This window comes from Talpa europaea (genome assembly GCF_964194135.1).
Source record: "Talpa europaea genome assembly, chromosome: X".
NCBI lineage: Eukaryota > Metazoa > Chordata > Mammalia > Eulipotyphla > Talpidae > Talpa > Talpa europaea.
The window spans coordinates 22,256,525-22,271,457 of NC_140081.1; the positions used below are offsets into that span (position 1 = coordinate 22,256,525).

General features: G+C 39.2%; 1 protein-coding gene across 1 annotated transcript in view; it reads left to right on the forward strand.

Annotated features, from left to right (window-relative positions):
- CFAP47 (cilia and flagella associated protein 47) overlaps nucleotides 1–14,933 on the forward strand; it is a gene marked incomplete at both ends in the record, with an annotated part of 326,556 nt that overhangs the window by 124,488 nt on the left and 187,135 nt on the right. Inside the window, 3 exons of the mRNA XM_084258887.1 lie at nucleotides 21–102; nucleotides 2,168–2,296; nucleotides 10,813–11,002. Of these exons, the coding sequence (XP_084115013.1) occupies nucleotides 21–102; nucleotides 2,168–2,296; nucleotides 10,813–11,002 (401 nt within the window). The remainder of the gene's footprint in view (nucleotides 1–20; nucleotides 103–2,167; nucleotides 2,297–10,812; nucleotides 11,003–14,933) is intronic.

The following is a 14,933-nucleotide window of genomic DNA, read 5'->3' on the forward strand; positions in this document are numbered from 1 at the left end:
GGATTTCTTTTTAATTTTAGTGCTCAAGGAGCATGTATTTCTCATGTACTGCCAGAATTTCTGCTTGAACCAGAAGATTATAAGAAGTGGATTGAAATTACAGTAAGGGGATATATTTTTTAGTAACAGTTTACATAGTAATTATTAAATTTACTGGTATTCATTCTTTCATAGAAGATTCCATTTTCTTTTTTATTTATATAATAATTGACAATATTTTTACAATATTCTATTTAAATTTTATACTATTTTGCTTATTATACTATTTTGCTTATTTAATTTATATGAGACACAAAGAATTTTCCACAAATCAGATCCTTGCCATATCTGATTATATTAAATTCACTGAGTAGAGGAAGCAGTAGTAATCAAAACAGAGCAAAGATAGAAACAAAGAAAAGTTCTTCATTATTTTCTTTTGTTTCGAATTTTAGAATGCTTGATTTTTTTATTTACAAAATATTCTAAATATTTTGACCAGCCTTGGGCTGGGGGTTCTGGGGGGATGGATGGGGTGGGGTGTGTGTGTGTGTGTGTGTGTGTGTGTATTTGCATGAAAAACCTTTGCAAAAAAAAAATCCTATGCAAAATGATCTTATGATGGGTGCATATGCAGTATCTTCTCCTGAAATAACTTTTTAGAATCTGTACTTTTCAGAGAAAAAACCTAGTTAATTTCCCTACCACTTGCCAGTTCCCTTTTTCTGTGTTAGAGAAGAATAGAGAAATTAAGGAAGGTATGCAGTTTTTTTTTTTTCAAAGTATACAATTCTTTTTATGGAAACCTATTGAGAAGGGGAATTGATTTGAGAAAGCTACAAGTTTCATAGAAATTAGTTTTGATGCTCTTAACTTCACTGCCACAGGACATAGGAGGTGACCCCAGGCCCTGTTCTTTGTTGTTGTTGTAGTCATTGTAATTTATATTGAGGCAGTGTTGGTTTACAACACTGTATAGGATTTAGAGGTAAAGGTTCACACCTCTTCAGTTGTGTGTCATCATCATATCACACCCACCACCAAAGCACCCATAGTCCTCTACCATAGCCCATTGGACCCATTGCTCTCCCCCCTCACCCCGCCCCGCCACCCCGCCACCCTTCTAGCAGTCTCACTTCTGCAGTCAGATTTCTACAGTTTGTTTGGTTTGATTTTATCTGTTCCTTTGTTTTGTTTCTCTATATTCCACATATGAGTAAAATCATCTGATATTTGTCTTTCTCCTTCTGAATTATTTCAGTTAACATGATCCCCTTCTGTTCCATCCACATTGTCACAAATGGCAAAATTTTATCTTTTTTTAATAGCTGAGCATTATTCTACTGCATATTTGTGTGTGTGTGTGAATATGTACATACCGCATCATCTTTATCTACTCATCTTATTGGGCACTTAAACTGTTTCCATATCTTGGCTTTGCAAATAGAGCTGAATGAACATAGGAGTATATACATTCCTTCAAATTAGTGTTTTTCATTTTCCAGGAAGGTGCCTGAGAGAGTAGAAATGCTTGATAATATGGTAGATCTCGTTTTAATATTTTTAAAGATTTATTTTTATTTGTTTATGCATAAAAGAACTGGGGTGTAGGCCAGAGGTGTGGGTGGTGAGAGAATTCACTAGAGACAGAGTGAGGAGCAGAACAGGAGGATCTACTAAAATACACTGCTGAGGGGAGCAGCAGGCGAGACAGGAGAAATCTGCTGCCCAGTGATAGCTTCATAGCCCTGAGACTTTAACCCCTGTGCCACCAGGAAGGCCCTCTTTCTAATATTTTGAGAAACCTCCATAATATTTTCCTGTTATTTCGCATGCTGATAAGTTCCTGGGGCTTAATCCAATAGGTGTGGTTCTTTTTGCAATTTAGAGTTCAGAATAACTTTGCATCTCCTTCTGACATTTCTGCCACAGAGTGAACTACTAGGTGCATTGAATAAATAAATCTATCATCTCTGTAAGGGATTCTGTGTTCCAGAAAGTTATCAGTGTTGACAGCTTCTATTTCTGTCACATGGGAAGTTAGAGTTCTTGATGAATGTATAAAAAGGGCATGCAATGGATTTATGAAAAGGAAATAAAAACTTCAATGCTAACTTAGTAGTTAAAACTTTGAGCTTAAATTTGCCTTGCATTTTAATTAATGTTATAATATTTTATGTTTTTAAAGTCTTCCAGTAATACCTTACCCGGGAATTCTAATATACCTCTAAAAAAACATTCTCTTGTCCTTGATATGACTAAGTTTGAAGACTGGAGTAAACGAGCATGGACAGATGTATTCCTTCAGATATACAAGGTAATATTTGCATTCTTCTTCACTTTTTTTTTTTTTTGCTTACAGGAATAGTGTATTGATTAAGATATAAGCAATACTGTAAAAGATTAGAAAACAGTAGCCTAAATAAGTTGAAATTTTTATTTCTCAGGGGACTCTCATGACGTAAGTGGTTACAGTGGAATGTCTCTTCCATTCTCAGTATTAGACTTTCATTCATGGATCAGTTTCTCAGATACAAGAGCATAGACAGGAATAGTAGACAACAAGTAAATGCTTCTTAAGACTATCAAATGTGGGCCTCCCAGGTGGCGCAGCGGTTGAGCACTGGGTTGCGAAGCTGCCTGCGGCCTCTGCGGCGCCGGTTCGATCCCCGGCTGCTCCCCGGCCACCGGAGGAGGGTCCCACATGGCGCGCAGACCTCTCCTGCTGCCCGCTGCTCCCCTCAGCAGTGTACTTCGGTCCTTCTGCCTGTTCTGCTCCCTGCTCTGGCTCTGGTGAATTCTCTCACCCTCCCAGCTTCTGACTGTACCCAGTGCATGTATAAACCAAACAAACAAACAAACAAATAGATAAATAAATAAGACATGCCTCTAGAAAATTAAAAAAAAAAAAGACTATCAAATGAAAAATACATCATTTGCATTTTCTATTCTGTTGGGTAGAATTTTGTCATATAAGTGCACTGAGCTGCAAGGAAAGTTGTGAAATGTAGTTTCCACAATAGAGAGATGTAGGAGTACTCAGTGACTATAAAGAAAGATTAAAAAATGCATGTTGGTGGAAATTACCGTCTCTACTTCTGATTCATAGTAACTCCTGCTCTGAATGTTTTTACAAGCTTTGTGAATTTGCCCACCAAAGCTCTTACATGATCGTACACATGTTTTTACCACCATCAGTTGTAACACATGCGAGTAGATTCCATCCCAGATTGTACTGAATTAGTGTTTTCTAAATTTTGAAAATATTTTTGCCTGCAGTGGTTAGTTATTCCTGGCAGACTCTGCAAAGAGGCTAATACTTCAGTCACTTCCCAACTCAGGCTTGAGGCATTAATTCCTCAAAGTCATTTGAGAAGTATCAGGAACACTGGATTCATCAAGAGCCAAACAAAACCGCTTCAAAGTCATTGAGCTCATTTTTTATTAAGCTCAATATTATGTTGCTCCCAGTATCCTTAACTTTTAGAACAGCTCTTCTCACCAAAAGGTCAATAGTCTTGAATTTATTTTCTCTGGACACATTTTTTGGTTGTTGCAATAATATGCAACTAAACTACCATCTGTAAATCAATCTCCTTGCTCGATTAAGATATGAGTCACTTGGAAATATAATTTGGTTGCTTTGTTTTTATTTTTATTTTTTGTGAAGAAATTCTGTTATGTGATGAGAATAATGCTTGTGTCAAATGAATGCTCTATGTGGTGATGTAAAATACACAATACACACAGCTTTCTCAAAACAGAGTCGTCATGCAATGTCTTCCATTACACAGGTGATCGATTCATTTTGAAGGCATGTTATCACTCACATTTTTTTTTTTTTTTGGGTAAAGATTTATTTATTTATTTATTTATTTATACAAGCACTGGGTACAGTCAGAAGCACAGGAGGGTGAGAGAATTCACCAGAGCAGGGAACAGAAAAGGCAGACTGACTGAAATACACTGCTGAGGGGAGCAGCGGACGCAGCAGGAGAGGTCTGCGTGGCATGTGGGACTGTCACCGGTGGCCGGGGATTGAACTGGCGCTGCAGAGGCTGTGGGCAGCTTCGCAGCCCAATGTTCAACCGCTGCACCACCAGGGGAGGCCCAGGGGAGGCCCTGTTTTTATTCTTAATTTCATTTACTATCCTTTTTCATTTTGAAAAGAAATTTTTGAAAGGAAATTATGAGTATTTTACAAAATGATCTTTTTCTGGTAGCGTGAAAGCTAATAGATCTTTACCACTGATCATTTGAGAAGCACCAGTATAGAATTATCCGTAAGAACCCAACATGGTGGCTTTTCTTGTATTGAAGGTCACACCTGCCCTCTGTGTGGGTCCATCATCAAATCCATATTTTTAGTCAAGGGTCACTTGCAAATCTTGTCTCATGTATGGAGTGGAGGACAGAGATGACAGATGAATCATGACTCAGCTCAGGTTATTAGCCCCAAACATTTATCTCAGCTGTACTCACATGATTCATCTTTTGGTATTCCCTGAGAAAGGGGAAGGGGTCCTTTTCAAAGACTTTTGACTGCATTGTTATGAATATGTCATTTGAAAATTAGGAGCTCTAGATCACATAATGGCCAAAAAGAAAGAATAAGGCAGTTGTTTTTTTTTTTTTTCCCCTACACTTTTATTTGTGTGTATGGGTGGTGGGGGAAGAAGGAAGAATTTCCTTTCTTTCCTTATAGGTTCTTTGACTGGTCTGATAACTAAACAGATGGAAGACAGATGATGAAAAGAAAAATTTTATTTCGTACATAATTAGGGGAGCCCCCCATAAAAACATGTGACTCGGTTGCCTGGCTGCTTGTGAGTCTCATCTTTTTCTGAGCTAAGGAGAGTGGTAGTGGTCTGGAGTTTCAAAGGGCAAGTGTTTACTACACAAGTGTTTGCCATGCCAGGCAGATGAGTCTTCCTGATATAAAGCCATCTCCTTCTGCTTTAATAGCTTTCTTCCTAGCACAGATCCCCTATCTAAATTCTCTTATGCGTTTCAGGGAGAGGTAAAAAGCATCTCCTGAATCTGCTGTGTCTTAACTGCCGTCAGTTCAGAACAGTCTTCATACCACAGTGGCACATTTGGGAGTAATGTCCTTCCTTATGGGACATCCCCCAAAATGTTAGATAGGCCTTTCTCAAAATGCCCTGAGTAGCCTCTTCCAATAAGTGTCACTTAAATATGGACAACTAGGGCCTCCCCTGTGGCACAGCGGGTTGAGTGCCCCGCTGTGAAGCTGTCCACAGCCTCTGCAGTGCAGGTTCCATTCCCGGCCAGCCAGGGGCTACCCACATGGCACAGCAGACCTCTCCTGTCTTGCCTACTGCTCCACTCAGCAGTGTCTTCGGTCCATCTGCCTGTTCTTTTCCCTGCTCTGTCTCTGGTGAATTCTCTCACCCTCCCACACATCTGGCCTGTACCCAGTTCTTGTATAAATAAATAAAATCTTTAAAAAATATATGGACAGCTAAATGCCATTTGAAGTTCTGTGACCCTTTTCATGCCTAGTACCATTATTTAAAGAATGCAGGTTATTTTAAGAGCAGTGAAGACATTAGATACTTTGTTCTTTCTCACTTGTTTGCCCTTTTCCTAATCAAAGAAGTGATCACTGTTCTGATTATGTCCTTGTAGAATGTTGTTTGGGAATTATCTTGCTGTAGGTTTATCAATAAACATGTCCTCCCTATTTGAAAAAAAACTCTGAGAGAAAAGATGAGGCCACCCCTTTCTTGTCATCTGAAGTCTTGCCTTTCTCGTGCCTGCATGCCCCAGCTCTGTAAACACAGTATAAATTTATCTTAGTGTGACAACCAATATAAATACTCCATGTGCATATTGGTAAGTTTTTGGCCTTTTCACCTATTAATCTGTCTGGTATAAATTTGTTCATCTCTGTGGTCTCAGAAGAACCAGGTGGTTTGAGGGGATTTTCCCCTGTGCCGTGGCACACCCTCTTAGACTTAATACAATTCCCATTTGCAGATGAGTAAGTCCTATTACCAGACATGTGTCAGGTAAATACAAAAATTTAGAAGTGGATTTTTTGATGAAAATTTAAAACTGTTCCCATAGTGGCAAAGAGAATAGTTTTGACACTCTTATCAGTATTTTAATAATGTGTAAACTGTAACCATTTGAGATAGCATAGGTACAATTGCATAGGTATGTCATGTGTAAAGAAATAAGTACTTTTTTCCAAAGCTATAATTAACATGACTATTAAAAAATTCATCTTAGATTACATCTTCCAGAAACAAATTCTGAGACAAGTGTTGAAGCACCGGTAGTTTACTTTAGAGGTAATGCCATGGTGCATGGGTATTAGAGAAGGTAATTGAGTCAGAGAATATATACACAGAAGCCAGTAATGGATGAGGTTGCAAAAGGTTCCACCAGTGCATCCCAGTGCGGATCTATAGGAAACCCTGTAGAATAAATCTCAGATTATCCCCAACTGTGTGGTAAATAAGCTAGAGTAATTATCTATTTCCTGACCATCTCTAATTAGGGGGTTGCTCCTTGGGGTCATTAATCCTCTCGCATTCTTGGCTTACCTTGCTGTGTGCCAATTTTCACGTATGTACTGGAGAAAAAAGTCCTCCAGCAGAGATTTGTAGGTGATAACAATAAGTAGTGTTAGAAACAAGACAATGTGCCGAAAATGGAGTTACTTATGCCAAGCCCCAGATCACCAAGCTGTGAACAACAGTTTTGCCTCCCCTAGAATTGAAATCATCAGCCAATCAATCGGGAATCTTTTGATCAGCACTAATTAGCCAATCTGCCTGAAGACCCTTATCATCCCCTAAAAGGAAGTATCCTTATAATAATCAACCCCTCTTTTGCCTAGTGTAACTGTCCGTGTTCCCACTCCCTTCTGTCTATAAATGTCTTCTTCCATTTTTAAAAACTAGATCCATTTCAAAATTTATTCTTTATATATGAGACTATATTTTAAATAGCTATAATGATAGTATAATTCATAACAGTATTAATAAAGTATATTATGATAAAGATTTGATTAACCAACATTTTTACATTCATTCTCATAATATTTCATTTCTAGATAGTAATATATGTACAGAAATAGCTTTCCTTTTGTTCAACTCCTTGGAGCTCCTTTTTATCTTTTAGATTTGATGCCATTCAAAAAGATCTTTATTCAGTTGAATTTTTCTGAACAGTAGCTTTCAGAATGTAGAGATGAATGTTGAGGAGATATGGTTGGATACCAATAGTATCTCTATAGCAAATCACTCATATTGTGCACCCCTATGCCACTGGGGAGCAATTGTCTATTACAATTACAGGTTTGGGATGAGACAAGGAGCTTCACTTGTACTATCATGTAAATCAGTGTTCTAGTACCTTCAATGAGAAAGCCTTCGGGGTGTGTGTGTCTGTGTGTTTGTGTGTGTATTCTAGTTGGGATGAATTAATGACTTCTGATGTCCAACTCACTAGTACAGTGACATTTTGAGTAGCTGCCTGTGCTGTAGTAGTGCATTGATAAGGTAAAGAGTGCTTAGTATTACTTGATTATTTTAAAACTCAGATGCATAGTCTCATGATGAAAAATGTGGTGTGCATCTGTTAGCAGGCAGAATGAGGTACAGCCCAGGGCCCCCAAACCTGTGCTCTGAATAGTTTCTTCCATCTGCCACATAAAGACAAAATATACTCGTAGTGTGTAAAACCTTCAGGAGAAAAGAACATTAATATAATTAATGTGCAGTAGAGAGGAGAGAAGAGAATGAATATGGTTAAAATGTTTCCTCATGAAACATCCAAAGTTACTCATTCCCTCGTGGGTAAATGCCAGGAACAGAAGCTGAAAGAGCAAAATCAAAATATCAAAAGTTAACTTTCAATCAGAAGGAGTCATTTCCTTAGTTCTGTTTGTCCCCAATCATACCCTGTAACAATTTCAATTAAAGCCAGGGTTTTCCTCCCAGTGCCTCCTGCCCCTGTCTTTCTCTTTTCCCTAGCCTTCTCTCCCAAGTCCTTTTTAGCTTCCCCTTGTTGCTCAGCTTCACCCTTCCTTACGTGAGGTAGGGAACTTGGAACCTCGCTTTCTATGGAGCTTACATTGTTACATGTCTAGCTGTTATAGGGCAACCCCGACATAAAACAAAACGGGTTGCCAGGCTGTGGGTCCTCACCCGCGCGCTTAAAAGGGACTTATTAATACTCCACTACAGGCACACACAAAAGGTTAATAAAAGGTGTATTTACAAGGGAAAAGGAAATAAGGAAAATGTACAACTCAGGGAGAAAATAGGGAAATAAAGTCTTTAATGCGTCCTACCCGATCCGCCAACCTGGAAACCCAAAGGCACTCTCAGAGCTGGCCGGACGCTGCGAGCTGGCGGAGAGCCAAAATGGGGGACCCCTCCAAAACCCACGTGTCTGGCTTTATACCAACCTGGCTGCTTAACCCCACCCTCCGTTCCCAGCCACCTTCCCTTTGGTGGTGATGGGATTGGGAGTTCCCAGTGTCTTTTGGCTTTGATCTGAAGTGGGGGTGGAGTCCACAAAGCCTGCATGGAATTAGCTTTAGGACATCCTCTTACCCCTAACATAGTGACTGGTGCTCTAATACAATGATGCCAAATTTTATGATATAGTATAAAATGGGCAAATTGCAAAATTATATATACTTTTATTAGTTCAAAAATAGACCTCTTTAGTAAATATCAATCTCAAATTTACTTGTGATTTGATAACTTAATTTCTGAGTTTTTGAAATTTTACTTTTCTAAGTTACACAAACTGTCAAAGACATTTCAAGTTTTTGTGTTTTTAATGAAATGGAAATAAAAAAAAACTGCCCTCAAATAAGTTATTTTTTAATTAGGTAACTGAATGTTGTGATTTGTAAGAAATATTTACTTCGTTCTTCAGATGAGCAAAATATATATTTCATATGTATTTGGTCTTAGCTCATGATTCCTGGCTCATAGCTCCCTAGACCCTTGGAATTTCCTCAGCTATAAGAGCAATGAGAACGTCTTTTGTTATAATATTTGGTTTTCTGTCTTCAGTTCCTTAAATTACTTCAGAGTCATAAAGATGGAATTGTTTTCTAGCTATTCATAAGATGCCTTTTTTCTACCTCTGATAGGTTTATGTTAATGAAGTGACTTTTGGAAGGCACTTAAGGAGGGAACTGTTTGCCTGGGGAACCAAACTTCAATAGAGGGCTAGAAGTTTCAACTCCACCCTTTTGAGGGGGGGGGGGATAGGGCTGGAAGTTGAGTCACTCACCCACTCACCAGTGGCCAGTGATTTAATCAGTCTTGCCTGTGTTATGAAGCTTCCATAAAAATCCAAAGAGGAGCACCTTCAGGGAGTTTCCAGATTGGGGAACCAGAAAGTTTCTACAAACTGATGTGACAGAAGCTCATTTGCTTGGTACTTCACCCTGTGGATCACTTCATCTAGCTGTTGATTCACATTTTTTAATTTCCATTGAAATAAACTGGTAATCTAGTGTGTCAGTGGGTTTCCTGAATTCTGTGAGCTGCTCTTATAAATTAACTGAATCTAAGTTGGGGTTTGTGGGAGACTGATTCATATTTAGTGGGTCAGAATCACACTTGCCAACCCGGGCTCACAATTGACAACGATACTGAGGGTTTAATCTATGGAGTCTGATGCTGTTTCTGGGTATAGTATAAGATAGTATAAGATAGTATAGTATAAGGTAGTATAAGAATTCAGTTGAACTGTAGGACACCAAGCTGGTGTCAGAGAACTTCTTGATGGTGTTGAGACACAGGGCAAGCTAGGAATTAGGCAGTTTTAGGGAAATTGCAGAAGGGGACCTTGAGAATTGAGGAAGGCTTCAGAGATAAGGGCAGCAAGAGGAGTGTAACTAATTCCACCTGGAAAAACAAACATCCCAGGACCAAGGACAACATTGTTAATGCTGGCCTTGGTTTCCTTCAAGTGATAAAGGGAGGCAGAGATTGGAGAAATGGTTTAATTTATGGACAACTTAAAAGGGCAGCTGTTTAACTTCAATGCAGGGATGCCCATCCAGAGGATTGGGCCATAAAGATAAAAAAATAACAAATGGGGAAAGAGAAAGCTATTAGATAAGGAATGTGAAGATCCCACACTCAGTAGCAAATTTAGTGAGACAGCCGAGAACTAACCAATCACAAAGAGACTGGTGGAGTTTTAGAATAATGAGGGAAAAAGGTATATATTCCCTGAGACACGGCTCCACTTTGGCTTCCTTGCCCCTCCCAGGCCTGGTTTCCCGGCCTGGGAGTCCCACTTTATTTCTGTTCCTTTTCTTCTCAATAAACTTTTTCTTTCTGTAAACAAACCTGCCTCTTCTCACTTGCTTGCCTGAGAGTCTGCGAAGTTCCTGCTGTGGCTTCGTGAGACACCAACCCGTGGGGGTCTAGTGGCTGGGGCTCGGCACTTCCCTGCAGCCTGGGATCTGTTCCTGGCTGGGAGACTAGGCCTGACAATTCGGTTATAAGTGTGAGGAAATAGCCCTCCACATCACACCACTATCCACACACACATTATAAATCGGTGATCAGCACATTTAAATAATAAGTTCCTTCTTATAAATAATATGTGCTGGTGCCTTGTAGACTAGATGGTACAGAAGCAAAATTTGGGAATTTAAAATGAGCATAAAGGGTTCATCTGATCTGTTGTTTTACTCTTGAATGAATGTAGTTAACTGGAAAATGCTGATCCCTTTATCTGGCTGTCATATTTTTTCACTTACTCTTCAAATATGCCTTATTTTGCCATTCGGGTCTAGTAAAATTTTATTTTACTCAATTTCAGGTTCTGGTACTATCCCGAGTTACACCACATCCCAGCAGTAATCTGCCTCCCACACACGTGCAGAAATCACCAAAAGTCAATCCTTCTTTTCTATCCAGCAACATTTATTCTGCTTCTGAGAGGATTATACTTAGTTGGATGAACACAAATTATGAGAATGCCCGACATGTTATATGGAAAAACTACAAAGGTGAGGATTTTTTTCTGTTAAATTATCACTAATTATATTGTGACAATGTAGAAAGAACCTTGGATTCTAGACTTGATGACAGCATTAATCTCTGTTCTGCAAAAGGGTATCACCATCTTGAAACAAGATAAGTTTCCCTACATGTAAAAAGGAAATAATAAAAGATACTTCTAGAATTTGTTTTGCAGAATAAATGATAAGAATTATGTAGAGATGTTCTATAAGTGAACAATGCTTAGCATTATTGGTATTTTCAGCTCTAGAAAGTATTAAATTTAGGTGACACTGTGCAAACTTTGTATATAATTAGTTGAGAGCAAGTGAAAATAACTGGAAAACATCTTACAATTTGTTGTTACAGTCATGTTGGAAATCACGTGATACAATGATATTTTGGGGAGGTAGGTGATGTAAAATCCTTATACTGACACAAGTGGTGATTTATAGGTATACCTGCCTCAGTGTTCAGGCAGCACTCCCTGGTTCTGTCTTGAGGAATGAGGCTTTATAAATTTCTGCCCTAAGAACTTTAAACTCATTCTGAAGGTGTTTCAGTTAGCTAGTATAGTTATGTATTGTTTTCTTAGTCGTAAGCATATAAGCATTGATTGTAATGAGGACAGGTTCATCTTGGTTGTGTCTTTGGCTTCAATTCAAGTAAATCCAAATTTGTTGTTGTTCAGAATGGGTTGTGTTATAATAATTAAGTTTACTTTAATACTGAGCTATCATCATCTAGTCTAAACTTTACAAGTAAGAAGATTGAGAATGTGATTTAAAATGGGACATTCAGTTACAGTTGCTCTTAACTTGAAGACATTATTTTAGCAAATCTTTAGCAAACATAATGATATCAAGATTGGAAGAGATATATTTATATATTGGTATAAGAGAGAAATAAACCAAATAGTTTGTTACCTTCTAATTGACATGCTAATAGTATCAGTCATAGTTTGACTCAAAACTGCAGTTTAACAAGATCCGTATCTTATAAAAACACATTTGGGGCCTCCCTGGTGGTGCAGGCGGCTGAGCACTGCACTATAAAGCTGTCTGCAGCCTCTGGAGCACAGGTTCAATCCCAGCCAGCTGGGGAGAAACCCACATGGCCCAGCAGACCTCTCCCGTCCCGCCCGCTGCTCCCCTTAGCAGTGTATTTCAGTCAGTCTGCCTGTTCTGTTCCCACTCTGTCTCTGGTGAATCCTCTCACCCTCCCACACATTTGACCTGTACCCCGGTTTTTGTATAAATAAATCTTTAAAAAAAATATTTGACCCATTCAACAATGTAAAAACAAGATACAAGTAATTGACTTGATTAGCAAAGTACCCTTTAACCAAAGTGTTATAAAATATGTACATAAAAATTAATGTTTATTTGTTAAAAAGTTATGATTCTGTATTTACTAACAGAATGTTCTGTTGCAAGTTAATTTCAGAGTTTGCTGCACTTTTTAGTGTATGCATTATAGGTACTGGGCCCTTTTCTGTTTTTTTTTTTTTCAAGATTTATTCATTTATTTATACAAGCACTGGGTACAGTCAGAAGCACTGGAGGGTGAGAGAATTTACCAGAGCCAGAGCGGGGAACAGAACAGGCAGAAGGAACGAAGTACACTGCTGAGGGGAGCAGCGGGCTGCAGGAGCGGTCTGTGTACCACGTGGGACCCTCGCTGGTGGCCAGGCATCCAGCCAGTACTGCAGAGGCTGCGGGCAGCTTCCCATCCCATCTCTCAACCTGCACCACCAGGGGAGGCCTCCTTTTCTGTTTTTTAACACTGAATCCTACTCCTTTACAAAGCCATTGCACTTCCTGTTCCCTTTGTTTGGGACATTACTTCCCTGGAAATCTTTATAATTCCCTTTTCCATTTCACTCAAGTCCCTGCTCAAATGTCATCTTGCTGAAAAGCTGCACAATATCCTCTCAAAAATAGTATACCCTTCACTATTCTTTCTTGCTCTCTTTTCTCAACAGTACTTTTAAAAACTAGTATAGGGGGCCTCCCCTGTGGCTCAGTGGGTGAGCGCTGGGTTGCGAAGCTGCCCTTAGCCTCTGCAGCGCTGTTTCCATCCCTGGCTGCTCCCTGGCCACCAGAGGAGGGTCCCACATGGCGTGCAGACCTTTCCTGCCACCCACTGCTCCCCTCAGCAGTGTACTTCTGTCCTTCTGCCTGCTCTGCTCCCCGCTCTGGCTCTGGTGAATTCTCTCACCCTCCCGCACTTCTGACTATACCCAGTGCTTGTATAAATAAATAAAATAAATAAATAAAAATTTAAAAAAAAAATAAATCTTAAAAAAAAAACCAAAAAAAAAATAAAGACTAGTATAGCTATCTATCTGTTTTCTCTAGTAGAATGTGAACTTCTCACCTGAAAATGTCTTGCCTGTTTTATTCACTGCTGTATTCTCAGAGCCTAGAACTGTGCCTGGACAATAAGGTATACTTTTTTTTAGGGAGGAATGGCTAAATAAAGAGTCACATTCAATTCTTACGCATTTTTCTACCCTTTTCCAGATAATTTACTATATTGGCTTACCAGTTTGTACCTTCTGGTACAAATGTGGGAGTCAAGTTGAATGGTTGAAGTTGAATGAGGCTCTGTGCTTGTCAGTGTGTACCTGAATATAGGATGGTGTGGTTGATAACTGTGGAGGTTCACAAGGCGAAGCTCCTCTGTGAAGGATGTTACTTTGCTTTCCTTGGGTTGAGAAAAAAAATCACACTCATTGCCCTAGATGTTTATGCTACTCCATGGACAAAGTCCGACCACGCTTACAGCTTGGCGCATTGGTATTGTGGAAGGCACAGAGATAGGCCACAACCCAGACCTCTTAATTGAGAAACTCTGAGGGTGAGACCCAGCAATCTGTGTTTTAGTATACCCTCCATGTGATTCTGATACATACTAAAATATGAAACAGGCTAGAGCACCACAAAAATTGTTTTCATTAGTGCTTTGAAGTTGCTCAACAATGGTGTTTGTAACAAATTTTATTTCCCAAAAATCCCCCCCTTAAACAATTCATTTGATATAAAAATAGCTGAGAATTCCCTCAAATTAATGTCAGACATCAAACTACAGATTCAGGAAGCTCAGAGCATACTCTGCAGGATAATAACAAAGGACTTTATACCTAGGCATATTATATTCAAATTGCAAAAAAATCGAAGATAAAAAAATCATGAGCGAATTCTAAGAAAAAAAAAACCTACTTGTAGTAGAACAAAGATAAGAATTACATCTGACTTTTCCTTAGAAGCCATGTTAAAGAGAATAGAATGAAACCTTTATGGTAGTAACAGGAAAAAATACCCTAACCTAGAATTCTATGCCCTGTGAAATTGTCCTTCTCTAGTGAAGGATAAAACATTGCAGAGAAAAGACAGTGAGTGTTATTACACATTTACAGAGTAAAGAGTAAACTGATTAATTGGCAGCTTGCAGTCATCCTTGATCAGTCTGTCCTTAATCAGCCCAATTAGGCAACAAATAAAGGGTGTTTTTTTTTTTAAAGATTTATTTATTTATTTACAAGCACTGGGTATAGTCAGAAGCGTGGGAGGGTGAGAGAATTCACCAGAGTGGGGAACAGAACAGTCAGACTGAAGAAATACACTGCTGAGTGGAGCAGCGGGCGTGGCAGGAGAGGTCTGCCGCGCCATGTGGGACCCTTGCCTGTGGCCGGGAATCAAACTGGTGCAGCAGAGGTTGTGGGCAGTTTCGCAGCAGAGCGCTCAACCCCTGCCCCACCAGGGGAGCCCCAGGGTTTTTTTGTTTTGTTTTGTTTTGTTTTGTTTTTTTAGGTGTTTATGGATTTCCCAGAATTTCTTTGGAGTTTAGCAGTGGAGCCAAAGCAGCAGAATATTTTCCATATTATATATCTGTTGCATTCCTTTTATCAGCACCTCTATCTCAGGACAGGTCTGA